The 22,042-nt window shown below is 35.9% G+C and overlaps 3 protein-coding genes across 3 annotated transcripts; all 3 read right to left on the bottom strand.

Annotated features, from left to right (window-relative positions):
* Window positions 1-3,038: 3,038 nt before the first annotated feature.
* Window positions 3,039-5,276, bottom strand: LOC126810056 (tubulin beta chain-like). Its single transcript, XM_050535006.1, has 4 exons — window positions 5,220-5,276; window positions 4,798-4,904; window positions 4,440-4,686; window positions 3,039-3,857 (listed from the first exon to the last, which is right to left on the bottom strand). Exons 1-4 carry the CDS (start codon window positions 5,274-5,276, stop codon window positions 3,039-3,041), a joined length of 1,230 nt encoding a protein of 409 aa, XP_050390963.1.
* A 5,334-nt stretch (window positions 5,277-10,610) lies between these two features.
* On the bottom strand, window positions 10,611-12,497 carry LOC126832061 (tubulin beta chain-like). The gene is made up of 3 exons (XM_050562747.2): window positions 12,441-12,497; window positions 11,771-12,235; window positions 10,611-11,429 (listed from the first exon to the last, which is right to left on the bottom strand). The coding sequence occupies exons 1-3, from the start codon at window positions 12,495-12,497 to the stop codon at window positions 10,611-10,613; spliced, it is 1,341 nt and encodes a 446-aa protein (XP_050418704.1).
* A 6,847-nt stretch (window positions 12,498-19,344) lies between these two features.
* On the bottom strand, window positions 19,345-21,325 carry LOC126832043 (tubulin beta chain-like). Its single transcript, XM_050562744.1, has 3 exons — window positions 21,269-21,325; window positions 20,502-20,966; window positions 19,345-20,163 (listed from the first exon to the last, which is right to left on the bottom strand). The coding sequence occupies exons 1-3, from the start codon at window positions 21,323-21,325 to the stop codon at window positions 19,345-19,347; spliced, it is 1,341 nt and encodes a 446-aa protein (XP_050418701.1).
* Between the last annotated feature and the right edge of the window lie 717 nt (window positions 21,326-22,042).

Below are 22,042 nucleotides of genomic sequence, written 5' to 3'. Positions count from 1 at the left end.
TAAATGATGTACGACTAGCCAACCATTTGGTAAGAATGGGGAAATTTGATTGTGATTTGTATATCTACTTTTTCAAAAATCGTACTTATAAATGAAATTGGGTTATGTCTGTACTACTTTTGATTAATATTTAGATGTCTAGTTTCTCATTAATTGTACTTATAAATGAAATTGGTTATGTCTGTTATACTTTTCGCAAGAATGGGAGAAAATGTTCAAGATTTGGATATCTAATTTTTCACTAATCGTACTTATAAATGAGATTGGTTATTTCTGTTATACTTTTAGTAAGAATGGGAGAATTTGATTAATATTTAGATATAATTGTTTTAATGGCTGTACTTATGGTTGAGATTGATTATATTCATTGATTGTAACATTTATGTTATTCTTTATTAGTGAATTTTTGACAATGAAACCAAACGAACTTGTCTTTTGCAATAATTCTTGGATTAGTTTATTGTCAACTGGTCGTTTGAAGCATGCGACATTTTCTTTGCATTATATATATATATATATTAGTAAGTGCAGGGGGACTGCACCACACAGAATTTGCACAAAAACAAATACACGGACAAGACATCATACTAAGGAAAACACAAACAGACAAACAATTAAAAAAAAGTGAATGGATCCGGGGGACTAGCCGTAAGCGTCCACTACGCTGTACAGTCCAGTTCATCAATATGTATAAAGTTTCTTAAATGTGACTTATTTGGTCGAATAAATAACCACGCGTGGCAAAGTTCTATGACAAGTGTTGCTTTAAAGAGGAATTAAGGGGGTTGGTTGGTCTAGCGGTCTATTGCATGCCCTTTAGATCATAAGATTTGTCATTGAGTCAAGTGTCGTGGTTGTACCTGACAAGGAATAGTGTCGCCTGTCCAAACTCGTGGAATTTCACCGGGTCGTCCGCTTTCCTCCCACTGCTAAGACCCCTACGCGCAAGCGAATTATTGATCAAATAGAACAATATGTTATTTCCGAAATGATCTAGTTTGTATGGAGTGGACGTTAAACCCCATGTGTGTATGTGTCTATGTGTGGGCGTCTCTCTCCCTCTCCCTCCCCCCTTCTCTCTCTCTCTCTGGTTTAAAGGGTGCAGAGTGAACATAGCATTTGTCATTGAGTCATTGAGTCAAGAGGCGTGGTTTCTATCCTGGGCTTGCAGCTAACAGTTAAGGAGTCCTCTCCCATCAGGGGTGTTGCTTGTGCCTAATTACCTTAGTTCGAACATTGTCGTGCACGTAATTAATCCAAACAGTTGGCATTCGAAGAAAAGTAGGCGGAAACACCGAGGTATCAGCTAAATTTCCTTCCATTGCATTTGAATGAAAAATATCATATTTTAGTCTCAACATGACCGAGTACCGTGTTGACAAGACGCTGAACCAAATTCAATCCTATCACTTAAAAAATTTATGTAAGGGATAAGTAGAATTGGATTATAACTAGTGTGTCGGGCGAATGAATTTCTCTATTCATAACACTTCTCTATTTTACCCTCTTTTTGCATCTCAATGTTAGCAAGGTGGTCAACCCCCTTCAATATATTCATTTGGTGATTGTAGCATGTTGAACTCCTGGTGGTTATAGAAATATCTTATATACCAAGAAAATGTTGAAGAGAGAATTATTTGTCTCAGTGCTACTAGTCTCTCACATAAGAGTAAATAAGCATTAATCATTAGTAATACTAATTCACTGAAGTTATACAAGTTGTAGCTCATTCCCTAAATTGCGTTGAAATTTCCCCTTCATAATGCAACAATCATGATCATCAAGAAGACAAACCTGTATGAGATTGAATGTCATAATCTCAATTTGGTCTTTTTCCTCCATATTTATAGTCCCAATTTTACTCCAATCGAGAGAGAGAGAGAGAGAGAGAGAGAGAGAGAGAGAGTTTAACATCCACTCAACTTGAACTAAGTCATTTCGGGACTTACATATCGTACAATACGAGGCTAGACAGGCGAACCTACACGTTATCACGTATAAGCTTCGCATCGAAACCACGCCACTTGACTCAATGACAGACCTTATGGTCACTCGGCCACCCAAACCCCCGTTTTGCACTAGAGAGACAGATATGGGTTTAATGTCCACTTCCCATGTATCTCAATAATTGGATATTGCGCAAGGGTCTGTAGATGTGCAAGGAAACCGCAGTCTCCCAGAATATACAAACTAAATCTGGAATAAATGCTTAAAAACGGTATACACGATATCGTTGAATAGTCTGTATAATTCGATCGGTATTTTAAGACAACACGAACTATTTTGATTTATCAGGGTTCATTTCACGCAATGATATAACTAGCACGTATATAGTTAGTGTCTGTCCGTCAACAAATGGCGTGTGGGCGTATTAAGAATTGCAATTTTAACGGACTTTATTTCAAGTTTGGTGTGCAACATTGGGATCATGAGACCTTCCGTTACGGACCCTTTCCGTAGAGGCTACAGTTTTCAATGGATTTGTTTTCAAATTTGGTGACAAGAAAGGGTGCGAAGCATTTTAGATGGGAGATAACGGAGTTACCAAAACCCCATCCCTAAATCTTTCTCGAAAACCTTGGTGTGGAACATTTCGCTCATGAGTGAACGAACCCTTTCATTGTTCAAAATTAGGCAACCTTCCGTTCCGAAGCCCCCTCTCCCACCTTTCCGAAAACCACGTGATAGTGTGCTTATAGTCATTTGGATATGACAAAACAGAGGCGTGAACGTAGATATCAATCATTTGGCACTGATAGTCATTGCATTCAACATGTAACCATATAAATTACAATAATATGTTAGTTTCAAAACAATCGAAATATTGCATTGACGAGATATTAAACACGGCCCGTCAAGTAAAGGTGTGATACATGAAACAGAACAGGCAATTAACATACTTGAATTTCTTGTATTTTAGTATAGAAAAGATCAGTTTTGTATTAACAGGTATTTATTCAATTACTTACAAAAATATAATTCAGAATAAATATAACAGATTAAAAATAAATTAATATCTCGTCATCTAAAGATTGTCTTTACGCTTCGTCTCCTTCACCTTCTTCTTCATCAAATTCTCCTTCCTCTTCAGCTGTAGCATCCTGGTATTGTTGATATTCAGATACCAGATCATTCATGTTAGATTCGGCTTCTGTAAATTCCATCTCATCCATACCTTCACCAGTGTACCAATGGAGGAAAGCTTTTCTTCTGAACATGGCTGTAAATTGTTCAGATATTCTCTTAAACAATTCCTGAATGGCTGTACTATTACCAATAAATGTTCCTGACATCTTCAGACCTCTTGGTGGAATATCACAGACAGCTGTTTTGACATTGTTGGGAATCCATTCCACAAAGTAACTACTGTTTTTATTTTGAACGTTCAACATCTGTTCATCGACCTCCTTCATGGACATACGACCTCTGAACATGGTGGCTACTGTTAGGTAACGTCCATGGCGAGGATCACAGGCAGCCATCATGTTCTTGGCATCAAACATTTGCTGGGTGAGTTCTGGTACAGTCAGAGCTCGGTACTGCTGTGAACCACGAGAAGTGAGTGGAGCAAAACCTGGCATAAAGAAATGTAGACGTGGGAATGGTACCATATTGACAGCCAGTTTACGGAGATCGGCATTCAGTTGACCAGGGAATCGTAGACATGTGGTCACTCCAGACATAGTAGCTGACACCAGATGGTTCAGATCACCGTAAGTGGGTGTGGTCAGCTTCAATGTTCTGAAGCAGATATCATAGAGAGCCTCGTTATCAATACAGTAGGTCTCGTCTGTATTTTCTACTAGTTGATGAACGGAGAGTGTAGCGTTGTATGGTTCAACAACTGTATCTGATACCTGAAATTACAGATTGAAACAAATATATGGGTGGATGACAAATTGTATACCCAATTCAAAGGAGTGGAGGGGATGGGTGTGGTGGGATTTGATCCAGTTTTCACCAGTTCTAGAAAGAGTTTCGTACTAACGAAATCTCTCTGTATAGACACATAAATTGAACTCTTCAAATGGGTTTATAATGTTGGTTCATTTTTCTTGATTAAAATTATGTAAACCTTACTTCAACAATTAAATTGTTAAAATATTCAGATTGATGAAATGTTCTTGACGATAATTTATAATTCAATGATGTGAAATTAAAGAAATGAAATGAAATGAAATGAAATGGAGTTTAACGTCCTACTTTTCTGCTCCTAACCTGGGCTAATGAAGACGGGCATACGCCATACAGTGTGCTATGAGGGAAATTTTGCCCGGACAGCGGCACTACGGCCTACTCTTATATCGAATTCCAACTGCCAAGGGATCTTTTACGTGCACGCCAATGTGTACACGGGACCTCGGTTTTTCGTACCATCCGAACGACTAGACAGCTTTCCTTGTCAGCCCCTCCGTCCTTGAAATTAAAGATATTCTTACCTTAGGTGAAGGACAGACAGAGAACGTGTTCATGATTCTATCTGGGTATTCTTCGCGGATTTTACTAATGAGTAGAGTTCCCATACCAGAACCAGTTCCACCTCCCAGGGAATGGGTCAGCTGGAATCCCTGTAGACAATCACAGCTTTCAGCTTCTTTACGAACCACATCTAGAACAGAGTCGACCAATTCAGCTCCCTCGGTATAATGACCTTTAGCCCAGTTGTTACCAGCACCACTTTGACCGAAGACAAAATTATCTGGACGGAAAATTTGACCAAATGGTCCTGATCGTACAGAATCCATGGTACCAGGTTCCAAATCGACGAGAACAGCTCTGGGTACATATTTTCCTCCTGTAGCTTCATTATAATAAACGTTGATTCTCTCTAACTGGAGATCAGAATCGCCGTGGTAAGTTCCAGTTGGGTCAATACCATGTTCATCAGATATTACTTCCCAGAACTGAAAGATAATGAATGAATTTGTGAATATTTCTATCTGTATGGCACTATAAATTGAATACTGACAATATAAATTATCTTAAATAGTCAATTGTTTACTTTAACTCTGCAGTTAGCCTAATGAGCTAGACAAAATATTGCTTCTATATATTTAAAAAAAAACCACATATTGTGAAAAGCATTCAGTAAAATTTGACAATGGCAGGATATGCTTACACCTGGCATATACATCTACTAATTTGCTCTGGCAGAAAAAAACTCGTAGAATTAACATGCATTGGGTAGTAATCTAGCACCAGAGTGTGTATAAATTTACCTTAGCTCCGATCTGGTTGCCACATTGGCCAGTTTGCATATGAACGATTTCTCTCATGTTGTAAGGTTAAAGGGTTAAAGACACAACTGTGGAAGTAGATGACAGAAAGTGAATGTTGACGATAGGTACAGTATTAACTTATATACAACATGTCACACGTATCCATGTAAATATACACAAACTGGCCGGTTGCTAAAACTAATCGAATAACGGGATAAAGGGATTATTTAACCAATAGCCGATTAGATAATCCCACTGGATTAAATGAAGAACTGTATGGCCGAATGATTCTATTATGATTTAGATACATAATCGTATTATTTCTAAATGATGTACGACTAGCCAACCTTTTGGTAAGATTATGGGCAAAATTGATCAAGGTTTAGATATATTTTTGTTTCATTAATCGTACTTATAAATGAGATTGTTTTGGTTTTTTTTATACTTTTAGTAAGAATGGGAGAATTTGATTAATATTTAGATATAATTGTTTTAATAGCTGTACTTATGTTTGAGATTGATTATATTCAATGATTGTAAAATATATGTGTATATGTTTTATTCTTTATTAGTGAATTTTTGACAATGAAACCACTAGGACTAGTCTTCCATAGTCTTCAGCAATAAGTCCTGGATTAGGTTATTAATTTGCTACCGTTCGCATGAAGCCCACTGTATTTTCTTTGCGCTTTTTAAATTTTTTACATGTATCTAAAGTTTATGAAATGTGATCGAATAAATAAACAAATCTGCGGGGCTGTAAAAGGAACCAGCCATTCAGATCTGTATAGTGAAACAGGTTTCGTTACCCGTCGTGAGAGACGCAGGCGACATAAGCTAATTTTGATGTACAAAATTATAAATAATTTAACCCCAGACTATCTCTCTGCTCTTATTCCATCTAGATCTATTTCCTATAATCTTCGTAATAACAATATCCCTAAATTTTATTGCCGAACTTCTCTCTTCTATAACTCTTTCTTTCCCTCTGCAGTCAGACTCTGGAATTCTCTACCTGATACGGTTAAACATTTACCCTCCCTTAGTTCTTTCAAAACATATCTCTCTAAATCTGATACTTTACCTCCAAACTATTTTGATCACGGCTCTAGAAAACATCAAATAATTCATTCCAAACTCCGCCTTAATATGAGCGATTTAAACGGTCACAAATTCCTCAGACATGTTCATCAAAATCCTACTTGTAATTGTGGACATCAATTTGAAGACAGCTATCATTACCTACTAGTTTGCCCCTTGTATTTGGATGAACGACGGATAACAATTGAGACTCTCCCAACACAGCAGAGAAACATAAAAATACTACTTTCTGGATCCTCCGAACTTACCAATGGTACCAACTACTCCATATTTTCAATAGTTCATAATTTCATAGAAATTACAAAACGATTTTAATTTTTAATAGGTTTAATATTATTTCTATGTATGTATGTGTGCATATATATGTATGTATCTGTATATATATATATATTAAAGTAGATAAAGTACAAATACTTCTTTGTTTACGGTGGATATATGTATATGTGTGTGTGTATATAGATATACATATGTAAGTGTGCGTGTGTATGTATATATAATTATTATTGTTATTATTTAAATACCAATATTATTAGCTAACTTTGAATGCATGTGCAATTGACTGATTGATTGAATATAGTTATATTTATGTATTATATTGTAAATAGTGTACATATTTCCTTTGTTTTATTACTTTACATGTTAAGATTTTGGGGAGAGGGATTATATAGGCTTTGCCTGTTTCCTAAAAAAAAAAAAAAAACAAATGTGGCAAACTTTTATGATAATTGTTGCTTAAGGGAGTTGTGTGGTTAAGTGGTCTAATGCGTGCGCTTTAAACTATAAGATCTGTCATCGGGTCAAGTCTCTCTATCTTTCTGTCTCTGCCTGTCTGTCTCTCATGGTCTAATACGTGCGCTTTAGACCATAAGATCTGTCAACGAGTCAAGTGACGTGGCTGTGATAGTGTCGCCCCTCTCTCTCTCTCTCTCTCTCTCTCTCTCGTGTAAATGGGAAGTTTAGAATGTCGGCACAAAATAATAGTGCAGATCGGGCATGTTTACTCAAATTTACAAAGTGTTGTATTCAAATCATTGTTTGATTCCTGCATTGGCCGAGAAAGTTTACCCAGATTTTCGGGCGTGGTTCCCCCTTGTCAGTGATGCAGGACGGAGGGCCTGACAATCACAGCTGTCTAGTCATTCGGATGAGAAGAAAACCCGAGGTTCCGTGTACACATTGGCGTGCACGTAAAAGATCCCTTGACAGTTAAAATTCGATATATCAGTAGGCCGTAGTGCCGCTGTCCGGGCAAAATTTCCCTCATAGCACACTGTATGGCGTATGCCCGTCTTCATTAGCCCAGTTCGGAGCAAAACAGTAGGACGTTAAACCCCATTTCATTTCATTTCAAATCATTGTTGTTTCTACATTAATATATATATTGGTTAATTTGATGTAGCATTAAATAAAATAAATTGAAAGTAGTCTATTTTCAGAAATTAAATTTTGTTTGATAGCGACATATTTCTTTAGACAAACGACAGAGGGCTTTATCTCTTCTAACTTCTAAATCATGTAATCATGAATGTGCCAGTAAAATAGCTAATACTCGTATATTCGAAGAGAGATAGACAAATACTTTCCGGTGAAGCATTATACGATAACTGGAATTTCGTATTAAGACGCGTATTTTGACTTTTAAATACCCCACCTCACTATATAGAGTTCAGACAATCCAAATTATATCTGCTTTAACAAGACACGTAAATATGAATATGTCAAAAAATATTTTACAGTTTGGAAAATGTATTCGAACCTTTTAATGGTATGCATCCCGATATCTTGTATTTTGTTTTATGGCCCGTAGTTTGACGTTAAAGCCCACCCCACCCAATCCCCACCCCTCTTCATTTAGTGCCATTTCAAAATTGTTCTTTTTCAAGGTATGTAAATACAAATGTGCAAGAAAATAATTTACAGTTTGTAGCAAACAATAAACATACTTTCCAGCTGTATATGAACAGATATCGAGAATTTCTTATTAAGATCGTTGGTTTTTTTACTTTGAATACACCCCCCCCCCCCACTTGATCTTTTCTCAAGGTATGGAATATGCCAGAAAATAACTTGAAAAGTTGTACGCTATTAAACTCTATTAATTGATTGGGGGGGGGGGGGGGGGTTCTTAAATGTCAAAAGTTAAAATACGAGTTATCGTGTATTGCATGAGCGGAAAGTATTTATTTCTTTATCCCTCTTTCAATATATTACTTATTCCCTGGCACATTCATGATTACGTGATTTAGAAGAGAAAAAACACCCCTTCGTTTGAGCAAAGAAATATGTCGCTATCAGACAAAGCCTAATTTATTTTATTTCTCGAAGGCCCGGCGATTAGCCATACCGCGCACGTGGTTTCACTAGAGTCGCGGTCATCGAGCGATTTTTCATATTGTATATATGCTTGCTCGAGTCTCCTTTATTGTATGGTGACTTATTGTATCAAGGTTGATTTCCGTTCATGTCGTCATAATATTCCGGTTCAATGGATTTCGAGAAATGTTTTTTGGAGAAATCTTATTGAAGAAATGTTTTTGGAGAAATGTTTTGCTTGTATTTAGAGATTTGTATTTAGAAATTTGTTGTTTCAGATTTGTTTTTAGTAAATGTAGGCAAATTGTTGATTTTCTAAAATAAATTTTATCTTTATATTGAAATACAATTAAATTACATTTTACAAATCTGTTACGACAAATGTCTTATTTGTAAAACAAAATATTGATTTGAAGATACAAATGTTAATTTTAGTATACAAATGTCGAAATACGGCAACAAATGAAGAAATAAAAATTAAGGACTATGAATTAAGAAATAAGGACTAAGAACACTGAATAAAGAGCTGTTTGGTCTTCCATAAGCTTCTAAATCCAACAAATGACAATCCAGTTCCTTCATAGCCATATATAAAAGCCACAGTGAGCCTTGGGTATTGGAAGGGGGGTTTTGTCACCCAGAAAAAGCGTTTGAGTTTTCTTTTGTTACTCTTCCCACTTTTATAAACCCATGCACCCCCTCCCCCAACTCCCCCCTCTCTCTCTCCCTCTCTCTCTCTCTCTCTCTTGCAAAAAGGGAGTTTTGGGTGCAGGTTCTATTCCACCTGACAATTAAGGAGTCCTCCCTCATCAGGGGTGGTGCTTTTGGGACTTATAAGAAAAGTGTGTCTAATAGTAATTGCCTTATTGTTCATTCGTGTACGCGTGCACGTAAATTAATCCTTGGCATTTGGCATTCGAATAAAAGTATGTGGAAACGCTGAGGTATCAGCTAAATTCGTTTTCCTCGTATTGTACAAGTGAGCATTGGAATGATAATTATTTCAGTCTAGAAATGAACATAAAGTATTGTGTTGACGAGACGATGAACTGGGTGAACCCAATGCTATCCTATTGCGTCTAAGAGTTTATGTAAGGGGGATAACCCCAGACAAGTAAAATTGGATTAAGACGAGCGAATGTATTTTTGTATTCATTTCTTTTGCCTTTCTCCCACTTTTTGCATGTTATAGTTAGCCAAGATAGTCAACTCCCTTCAATATATTTATCTGGTGACTGTAACATGTTTTACTTGTTGTGGTTATAAAGATTAAGATAAAACTATGTTATAGACCAATAAGACATTGAGGAAGGAGAGAATTTCTTGATAATTAATCGTTAATAATGCTAATTCAAGGAAGCTATTAAATTTGTAGCACATTCACTAAATGGTATTGAAATGCAACAATTTAAATGCACTTGACCTCTTTCCCCATGCATTTGTAGTCCCAATGATACCCAAAATGAAATAGAGAGATACAAATGTGGTTTAGCGTCCACTTGACAAAACTTGATCATTTCGGGACTAACATATAGTATAATTTTAATTCAATAATTCGCATGCAGCTAGAGTCTTTTAGCCAAGAGAGGAAAATGAAGAACACACGGCGTTTTTTGCAGGAGAAAACGTAAGCATATAAATTACAATATGTTAGTCTCAAAATGACTGAAATATTGTTTTGACGAGATATTAATCCCTATTACTTTCATTTTCGATATGCCTTGTATATTTTCGGTTCTATACTTTCGTTATACAATGTATTAAACGCGGTGTATCAACACCGTCCTTCAAGTAAAGGCGTATCAACTCCGTCCGTCAAGTAAAGGTGTAGTACATGAAACAAAAAAACAGGATATTAACAAACTTGATTATTCTTGTATTATTAACAAATATTTATTCAATAACTTACAAAAATATAATTCAGAATAAATATAACAGATTAAAACATAATAATATCTCGTCATCTAAATATTGTCTTTACGCTTCTTCACCTTCGCCTTCTTCTTCATCAAATTCTCCTTCCTCCTCGGCTGTAGCATCCTGGTATTGTTGATATTCAGATACCAGATCATTCATGTTAGATTCAGCTTCTGTAAATTCCATCTCATCCATACCTTCACCAGTATACCAATGGAGGAAAGCTTTTCTTCTGAACATGGCTGTAAACTGTTCCGATATTCTCTTAAACAGTTCCTGGATGGCTGTACTGTTACCAATAAATGTTCCTGACATCTTTAGACCTCTTGGTGGAATATCACAGACAGCTGTTTTGACATTGTTGGGAATCCATTCAACAAAGTAACTACTGTTTTTGTTTTGAACGTTCAGCATCTGTTCATCAACCTCCTTCATGGACATACGACCTCTGAACATGGTGGCTACTGTAAGGTAACGACCATGACGAGGATCACAGGCAGCCATCATGTTCTTGGCATCAAACATCTGTTGGGTGAGTTCTGGGACAGTTAGAGCTCGGTACTGCTGTGAACCACGAGAAGTCAGAGGAGCGAAACCTGGCATAAAGAAATGTAGACGTGGGAATGGTACCATGTTGACAGCCAGTTTACGGAGATCAGCATTCAGTTGACCAGGGAATCGTAGACATGTGGTCACCCCAGACATTGTAGCTGACACCAGATGGTTGAGGTCACCGTAAGTGGGTGTGGTCAGTTTTAAGGTTCTGAAGCAGATATCATAGAGAGCTTCGTTATCAATACAGTAGGTCTCATCTGTATTTTCTACTAGTTGATGAACTGAGAGTGTAGCGTTGTACGGTTCAACAACTGTATCTGATACCTGAAATTACAGAGCAAAACAAACAACTATCAAAACTGTCAATAGTACTTATTTTATAGAAAGGGGTGTCCCATTATCCCATACAAAGAGTGGACAGAGGTGGGTAGGGTCTTTTGGAAAACAGAAGCATGGTCCAGCATACTCAAACAGCTGAAAATGTTTTAGAAATAGGTCCTGACTAACGAAACCTCTCTGTATATGAACTCAAATTCAAGGATTATAGAATGTTGATTATTACTTTGTAACTAAAATTTTATAAATCTTACTTTGACGTTCTGGTAACTAGATATAAAATAGTTAAAATATCAACAATAATTTACAAACTGAATATCATTTCTTACCTTAGGCGAAGGGCAGACAGAGAATGTGTTCATGATTCTATCTGGATATTCTTCGCGGATTTTACTGATGAGGAGAGTGCCCATACCAGATCCAGTTCCTCCACCCAGTGAATGGGTCAACTGGAATCCCTGTAGACAATCACAGCTTTCAGCTTCTTTACGAACCACATCAAGAACGGAGTCAACCAATTCAGCTCCCTCGGTATAATGACCTTTAGCCCAGTTGTTACCAGCACCACTTTGACCGAAGACAAAATTATCTGGGCGGAAGATTTGACCAAATGGCCCTGATCGTACAGAATCCATGGTACCGGGTTCCAAATCAACGAGAACAGCTCTGGGTACATATTTTCCTCCTGTAGCTTCATTATAATAAACGTTGATTCTCTCCAATTGAAGATCAGAATCACCGTGGTAAGTTCCAGTTGGGTCAATACCGTGTTCATCAGATATAACTTCCCAGAACTGAAAGATAATGAAATGAATGAATTTGTGAATATTTCTGCATGGTGGTAAGTGGATAATTATCTTAAATACTCAATTTCTAAATGGTACTGTGGAGTGTATATTAGCATTATTTTTTATTTTTAAAAGATAAATTTTGACTTTTGATTGTACTTTGTCTAATGAGTTAGTAATAATTTATCGCTAACAATTTGTTCATATTTACCTTAGCTCCGATCTGGTTGCCACATTGGCCAGTTTGCATGTGAACGATTTCTCTCATGTTGTAAAGTTAAAGTGTTAACAGTGAAGACAACTGTAGGAGTAGATGACAGAAAGTGAATGTTAATGATAGGTACAGTATTAACTTATATACCTATACAATATAACACTCGTATCCATGTAAACATACACAAACTGACCTGTTGCTAAAAAATAATCGATTAATAAGATAAAGGGATTATGTAATTAATAGCAGTTAGTAGCCGGTTAGATAATCCCACTGGATTAAATGGAGAACTGTATGGCCGAATGATTCTTTTAAACTTTCTTATTTCTAAACGACGTACGCTTAGCCAACTTTTTAGTAAGAGAAATTGATCAATATTTAGATATAATTGGTTTAGTAAACGTACTGTTGATTCTATTCTTGGCAGATAAACTATATTATTATCCATTTTGTTCGGGGGGGGGGGGTGTCGAATGATAAAAATGCGCTTTACAGCATAAGGTCTGACATTGATTCGGGTGACACGGTTTCGACCCTAAGCTTGTACTTGACAAGATGTAGGATATCTTGACAAACCACGAGAGCTTTCCGCGGTTTCTCAGCCCCCTACCATAATATCTTTGTCCCAAAACATCGCATTTCCCCCTTCCCCTCTCCGCCCCCACTGCATAATACGACCCTTTGAACTTTAACAAATCCTACCAATTATATATGTGTTTATGTGTGGTAGATTTCAACGACTTACTATGGTAAAATATTTTGGATTGTATTTGGTGCGCATTTTTGTTCTTAAAATTAATTAAAATCTGATGACGTAGGCCAATTAAAGTAAGTAAATCTGAATCGATTTTATAAGAATGTTAATATTGTTTCGACTTTGAAATGTAAAGAGTTTAACGTCCTGTTGTTCTGTACCGACTGGACTAATGGAGACCGGAATACGTCATGCAGTTTGCTATGAGGAAAGTTTTGCCAGGACAGCGGCACTACTGTTTACCTTAATACTGTTAATGGGTCTTTTAAGTTTATGCTACCCATCCGAAGGACTAGACACTGCCCTTAACAGGCCTTTTGTTCTGGACCCACTGACAAGGGGAAGGCACATTTACAAATTCCGAGGGGAAATTTCGCGATGAACACCAGGTCGACCACCCCATCTCCTGGTTAGTGACTCAGTGCCTTACTCACTGAGCCTACACCTGCCATATTTTTCAACATCTTGGAAAGTAATCAAATACAGCAACATTTAAAGATATAACACGGTTTAATTTTGTCAGGAATATTTATTTTAGGACATAGCGATACAACTACTTATATACAATAAATGTTAAATATAACAAGATTATACACTAATAAATATAACAAAATAACAAATGATAAGCACTTCAAAATATTAGTTATCTCAACTGAGAAAACATGTAAGGATAAGTATAGGGATTATTGTGTGCAGGATATAAGTGACTTGGTTTGGATACCAATGGTAAATTATTAACAGATTTAGAAATTGGTTCAGATGCTGCAATAGATGACATCAGTGAAGACGGAGACATCATATTGTAGGGTGATACTGTCGGGTAACAGGGATAGACAGTTGGAAATGCTGGTTTGTTATTCTGGACTCTTTTCCTCCATCTTGCTCGTTTATTTTGGAACCATATCTGTAAAAAAAAAGACAAGTTTTACGATCATACTCAACACAAGACCACTAAGAATCAACAATTACAATAATTTTTTCTCGATGGGCAAATTTAAAATCAATGTATTATTAATATGCTCACCTTTAAATTCTTCTCTGGAATACTCAGATCTGTTGACAACTGCTCAATAACTTCAATTTCAGGATAGGGAGTTTCCAGGAATATTTTCTCTAATGTTCTGATTTGTTGTGGACTGTAGTTGGTTCTGCTATTCTTTTTTACACCAATATCTCCAGGAATTGGATAAGATTTGGGAGAAACTGGAGGAGAGATTGTGGGATTCGACATAGATGTTTTAGATGACGGAGATGAATCTGATGAAAGACCTGAAGAATTACCACTATCATCTGTCTTGTTTGTTTCTTTACCTGGTTTTGTCATATTGTGCTTTGTTTCTTTAAAGCTTGGTGTATTGATATCAAACTGACATGGGTAGATGTGAGTACTAATTGGTGTTGATGTATTTATAATTCTGTTATTATAGTTTTGAACTGCAGATGCGAATGGCGAAGTACAACTGTTAGCTGGTGACGGAATCATGTCTGTGGAGGATGGTGTAGGACTCTGGGAATAATTCGATGAAGGATACGATCTGGCACTTGATTCGGGCGATGTTACAGAAGATGGTGAATGTTCTGTATGATTAGTATTCGACGGTGGTGTGGTAAAATGGTAACTGTTCCAGGGTTGGTAATATAAAGTAGATGGAACGTATGAATGTACATTAGAGGTCAATTCTATGGATCGAGAAATCTGGTTTGCTCTGTTGAAAGGGGAAGAAACCATCGTATTCTTCAATTCCTGAAATATACAAATTGATCAGAATTAGAAATTAAATATGTATCTATGGACATAACTAAATTATAGATAAATACATTAGGAATATAATTATATAATTGGTGTTGTTCTGGACGTTAATAAATACATAAATCTATTATGGCTATTGTAAATGAATATAACTATGTTAAATCTGTAATTATTGATGTTGTTCTGAACTTAAATAAATACATAATGAATATAATTATCTCAAATCAATAATGGCTGTTGTTCTGGACTGAAATAAATACATAGTTAAAGATACATCATGGGAGATTAGATAACGAGCTGGCAGTTCTCACTATAATAGTTAAGAACTAAATAATCTGAAGGGAATTTGCTGAATATTTCAGTCAAATTGATTCACTCTGAACCGCGAATTCAGCGATTGAATTTGGGGCCTAGCCTCGGTCATTATTACCAAAGTCCGTACGATAAAGTACATAGTCTCGATTATCCATTTTTTGATTTAATCCTGAATGAGCGTAGAACAGCAGATCGGATCCTAATCCAGTAAATATCGCAGGCTAGCGATGACATCAAGAGTTGATTATGGTCTGAATAAGTTAATTCATGTCTAATTAATAATTTAGATAACATTTCAGGCCTTACGAAAGACCTACAATAGGTTGATTTAGCTCTTGCACAATGTATGTTTAATGTAATTATGTTAAATGTATAATGGTTGTTGTTCTGGACTTACCATTTCTCTGGATATTGAATTACTTTTATAAAGATATTTGAAGACTTGGACAAAGATTAGTAAATGATCAATTGATATTAGGTTTCTCGCTTTTTTTAATTTTTATACATTTAATATTTTGGCATTCCGAGTAAATTCTGTCTGTTTAATATTATTGTATATGATTTGTTGACATGGTAGCCTAATCGATTTAATCAGTGATTAATCAATCGACTATCACGGATTTAATCAATAGTTAATTACTTCTCACAACCATCCTTAAATAAACTCAGATTGATTAACATTTTAGATATATTGATTTGGTGTCATGCCACTTGAATTTGGGCTCAACGAAGTGACACTGAGAAGCTTGTCAAAAAATGAACACGAATTCTTGTTTTTTTTTCATGACAAAGAGACCACGATTTAAAATGACATTCTGATATACAAGAATTTAATCATTTTCCTTTTCATTACAATACGCCTTGATTTGTAAATAACTGAATTAAATCTGTAGATAATTTGTAATAAACAAAACAACAGTTGTTTTTAAAATAAATGTTACATCGTAGACTCAACCGTTCGGTCAAAGAGCAATTGATCTGGTGTTACATTATCAAGATCCATGGACTTGTATATTGTATTGTTAAAACTAGAATTTAAACAGAATCGAAATATTAGTTATCAACAAGCCTTTAAATAGACAGGTCAGAATTTTAGATATATTTATTGATTTGGTTTCAACCATTGTTATTTCTTTCACAACTTATACAGTTATTACAATATATTATATAGATCGCAATAATGAATATATTTGAGCCGATGGTTCCTTACAGTCATCAAAAAATAATCTCTATTACTTATGATATCTGCATGCACCGTTTACAAAGAAATCAATCAGAAAAGAGCTGAAGCGTTTACAAAGAAATCAATTAGAAAAGGCTGCTTTGCTTTCTCAGAAAGCCTTTAATTACACATGATTGATCAGTGAATAAAGTAGTAGATTATATATGTCCATCCGCAATGTTTACTTTTGTTTAAAATCGTGCATTTACTTAACTTAAACATACACTTTGATATATCTGTTACTGCTTTTAGTATCGACAGATATCCATACAGAGTGTCGAAATTTGCCCACACCGCAGGAATGTCTCGAAATCTCAAGATACCTATAGACAGCAGCTTATCCAAAGGAAAACCTGAATGTTGTCCTGAACTTAAATAAATGCATAATGAATCTAATTATGTTAAATCTGTAATTGTTGTTGTTCTGGACTTAAATAAATACATAGTGAATCTAATTATGTTAAATCTGTAAGTGTTGTTTTTCTGTATTTCAATAAATACATAACGAATATAATTATGTGAAATCTATAATGGTTGTTGTTCTAGACTTACCATTCCTCGGAAGATTGCGATACTTTTATAAAGATATTTGAAGACTTTAACAAAGATTACCAAATTATTTACAGCTTCAAAAGATCAATTGATATTAGTTTTCTCGCACTGTCAATTTTTATTCAAATATTTTGACATACAGAGTAAATTCTGTCTGACTAATGTGATTCTATATCTATATTATTTGTTGACATGATAATTGATTTAATTAGTGATTAGTGATTAATCCATTGGCTATCACGGATTTAATCAATAGTTTATTACTAATCACAACGATCCTTAAATAAACTCAAATTGGTTATCACTTTAGATGTATTGATGTTTTTGGTGTCATGCCACATGTATTGTTGCCACAAACTGACACTGAAATACTCGTCTAAGATTCAAAAGTGCACAAAATCAACATGAATTCGTTTTTAAAAAGAAATGCTAAATCGTCGACTCAACCGTTTAGTCAAAGAGAAAATGAACTGGTCTGGCATTATCAAGTTCTATGGACTTTCGCAAGACGTAAGAATTAAAATATAGAGTCCAGGGAGAATTAATTGAATTGTTAAAGCCAAGATTAAAATAGAAATGAAATATGAATTTTTAATAATCCTTTAAATGAATTCAGACATGTCAACATTATAGACATATTTATTGATTTGGTTTTTCTTTCACAATTTATACAATTCTTACGACAGATGGTAACGTTACTATAGAACGTCATAATGAACATGATAAAGTCAATATTTCCTTACTAATAGCTGAAGAAAGAGCTAAATCGCTATTCTTTGGCACATTCGATCGTTTCTGTTTTTTCTAAATTTTTGATCAGTTATGTACGGCGGAATATGCGAAGAGTCCCAATTGAATGGCAGTCTTTGGCGTCTAGTTGTTCTAGACTACATTGGTTGTATCCTCCTACATGGGATACGTTTAGCCACGTTCGTCTATTCGCTTCATACAAATGGCGCTCGAAAGCATTCTGGCAGCCGATTCGTGTGCCACTTTGAAATTTAATCAATGAATAAGCCGTAAATCATATGTGTCCATCCGCAAATTTTGTTTTTGTTTAATATAGTGAATGTTCGTCACGCTTCTTTACCCGTACTTTAAGAAAATGAAGGCTGATAAATTAAATAGACATCTGAGTATATCTGCTACTCCATGTAGTATCAACAGATATCAATACAAAATGTCGAAATTTGTCCACACAGCAGCAATGTCTCGAAATCTCAAGATGTCCAAAGACAGTGGCTTATCCGAATGGCTGTAGGGGCGTGGGTGGGAATCACGGTGGCTAAATGTGTAAAAGGCTGGCTCGCTAGCCTGGAGGTCGGCTGTTCGATCCCTGCGTTGGCCGAGAAAGTTCATCCAGATTGTCAGAGATGCAGGACGGAGGGCCTGACAAGGACAGCTGTCTAGTCGTTCGGGTGTGACGGAAAACCGAGGTTGCGTGTACACATTGGCGTGCACGTAAAAGATCCCTTGTCAGTTGGAATTCGATATAAGTGCTGCTGTCCGGGCAAAATTTCACTCATCGCACACTGTATGGCGTATGCCTGTCTTCATTAGCCCAGTTCGAAGCAAAATAGTAGGACGTTAAACCCCATTTCATTTCATCTGATTTCTTATCCGAAAGGAAAATGCGAATGTTGACCAAGTTGGATACGGATCCTATCATTTTTGCCTTCAGGAAATCTATCCAATCGCTGAAAACGGTCGGTTAAAACGTACAACCTCTATTATGTTCACAAGGGGGTGCAGGTTGAAACATTAAAACGAATGGTTGTTGAATTGTCAAAAATGTTAGTGTTCAACAATGCTTCACACGAAAAACAGTCTGTTAATAACTGTAGCCTTTAATGCGTTTACAAATATTTTGGAAACTCCAGGAAAATCCTGTCATGGCCCCAAAATTTAAAATAAAGCTGTTCTAGCGTGTGTGCACGTAAAACAACAGCCCCACATTCTGGGAAAATTGCACACGTTTGATAGTCTCCAAATATTATGTTGACGAGAATTTAAAACCCCATTGCTATCTTTTTCAATACACCATGTATATTATCGTTTGTATGCATGAAAGTAATTTACCATATATTAAACATGGTATACCAATGCAGTACACCAAGTGATGGTGTGGAACAGTAGACAAAACGGGAACCAATTTGTATTTGATTATATCTGATTATTCGTGTATCTTTATAAAGGAAAGATAAGTTTTGTATTAACAAGTATTTATTCATTAACTTACAAAACCATAACTCAGAATAAATATAACAAATTAAATATAAATTAATATCTCGTCATCTAAATGTTTTCTTTAAGCTTCGTCTCCTTCGCCTTCGTCTTCATCAAATTCTCCTTCCTCTTCAGCTGTAGCATCCTGGTATTGTTGATATTCAGATACCAGATCATTCATGTTAGATTCAGCTTCTGTAAATTCCATCTCATCCATACCTTCACCAGTATACCAATGGAGGAAAGCTTTTCTTCTGAACATGGCTGTAAACTGTTCCGATATTCTCTTAAATAGTTCCTGTATGGCTGTACTGTTACCAATAAATGTTCCTGACATCTTCAGACCTCTTGGTGGAATATCACAGACAGCTGTTTTGACATTATTGGGAATCCATTCCACAAAGTAACTGCTGTTTTTATTTTGAACGTTCAACATCTGTTCATCGACCTCCTTCATGGACATACGACCTCTGAACATGGTCGCTACTGTCAGGTAACGACCATGACGGGGGTCGCAGGCAGCCATCATGTTCTTGGCATCAAACATCTGCTGTGTGAGTTCTGGGACAGTTAGAGCCCGGTACTGCTGTGAACCACGGGATGTAAGCGGGGCGAAGCCTGGCATAAAGAAATGCAGACGTGGGAAAGGTACCATGTTGACAGCCAGTTTACGGAGATCGGCATTCAGTTGACCAGGGAATCGTAGACAGGTGGTCACTCCAGACATTGTAGCTGACACCAAATGGTTAAGGTCGCCGTAAGTGGGCGTTGTCAGTTTCAATGTTCTGAAGCAGATATCATACAGAGCCTCGTTATCAATACAGTAGGTCTCGTCTGTATTTTCTACCAGTTGATGAACTGAGAGTGTAGCGTTGTACGGTTCAACAACTGTATCTGATACCTGAAATTACAGAGCAAAACAAACAACTATCAAAACTGTCAACAGTACTTATTTTATAGAAAGAGGTGTCCCTATAATGTGTGGTTACATCAATTATTGTCTATCCCATACAAAAAGTGGTAAGAGGTTGGTGGGGTCATTTGGAAAAGAAAAGCAAGATCCAGCATACTCAAACAGCTGAAATGTTTTTAGAAATAGGCCCTGGCGAAGGATTTTAGAATGTTGATTATCATTTTGGAAATAAAATGTTGTAAAACTTGCTTTGACTTTCTAGTAACTAGATATAAAAGAGTTAAAATACATCAACAATAATTTACAAACTTAATATCATTTCTTACCTTAGGTGAAGGGCAGACAGAGAATGTGTTCATGATTCTATCTGGATATTCTTCGCGGATTTTACTGATTAGGAGAGTCCCCATACCAGAACCAGTTCCTCCACCCAGGGAATGGGTCAACTGGAATCCCTGTAGACAATCACAGCTTTCAGCTTCTTTACGAACCACATCTAGGACGGAATCAACTAATTCAGCTCCCTCAGTATAATGACCCTTTGCCCAGTTGTTACCAGCACCACTTTGACCGAAGACAAAATTATCTGGACGGAAGATTTGACCAAATGGTCCTGATCGTACAGAATCCATGGTACCGGGTTCCAAATCAACGAGAACAGCTCTGGGTACATATTTTCCTCCTGTAGCTTCGTTATAATAAACGTTGATTCTCTCCAACTGAAGATCAGAATCACCGTGGTAAGTTCCAGTTGGGTCAATACCATGTTCATCAGATATTACTTCCCAGAACTGAAAGATAATGAATGAATTTGTGAATACTTGTATTTCTAAATGGTACTGTGAAGTGAATATTGGCAATATTAATTATTCTTAATACATAAAGTGTTTGCTTCTAGATTTATCAATTTTGTGTCTTTTTTGGGTTTTTTGAAAATATCTTGAAAACCATTCTGTAAATATTTTAGTGACAATGGAAGGATATGCGTACACCTGACCTATACCGCCTGGAAGGCGTGTTGCTCGTGACAATAAAATACATTCTTATTTTACAGTTAGTAATAATTTATCGCTAACAATTTGTTCATATTTACCTTAGCTCCGATCTGGTTGCCACATTGGCCAGTTTGCATGTGGACGATTTCTCGCATGTTGTAAGGTTAAAGGGTTAACAATGAAGACAACTGTAGGAGTAGATGGCAGAAAGTGAATGTTAATGATAGGTACAGTATTAACTGATATACATATACAACATGTCACACGTATCCATGTAAACATATACAAACTGACCTGTTGCAAAAACTAATCGATTAAGAAGATAAAGGGATTATGTAATTAATAGCAGTTAGTAGCCGATTAGATAATCCCACTGGATTAAATGGAGAACTGTATAGCCGAATGATTCTATTAAACCTTCAAATCAAATCTTTCAAATCTTAATTAACCTTTAACCACTGGTTCATCGGTAAACATAGTAACATAAGAATACAATTATATACAATATATACAGTGAATAGAGAGCAAACAAACGAATTAAACATTACAGTATTACTATAATATGATATTAACTACAATCTATTAAGGGTATTGTCTCTTAACTTATTAGCGAAGTATAGATATTTACCTAGTTTTAAAAGTTCTAAACAATTTTTGCTTTTTAGTAGTTCTATTAATTTTTCAATATTTGGTCTAGTATAGTAATATATCTTTATAAATTTTGACATACAAGTACAAAGTGATATTCATCTTCAATTTCATCACTTTCACAGAGTGTACAAATTCTTATTATTTCTAAACGACGTATGCCTAAGCCAATTTTTAGTAAGAGAAATTTATCAATATTTAGATATAATTGGTTTAGTAAAGGT

This window comes from Patella vulgata, chromosome 1, assembly GCF_932274485.2.
Source record: "Patella vulgata chromosome 1, xgPatVulg1.2, whole genome shotgun sequence".
NCBI classification, from domain to species: domain Eukaryota; kingdom Metazoa; phylum Mollusca; class Gastropoda; family Patellidae; genus Patella; species Patella vulgata.
This window is presented reverse-complemented; position numbering and strand designations above follow the sequence as displayed.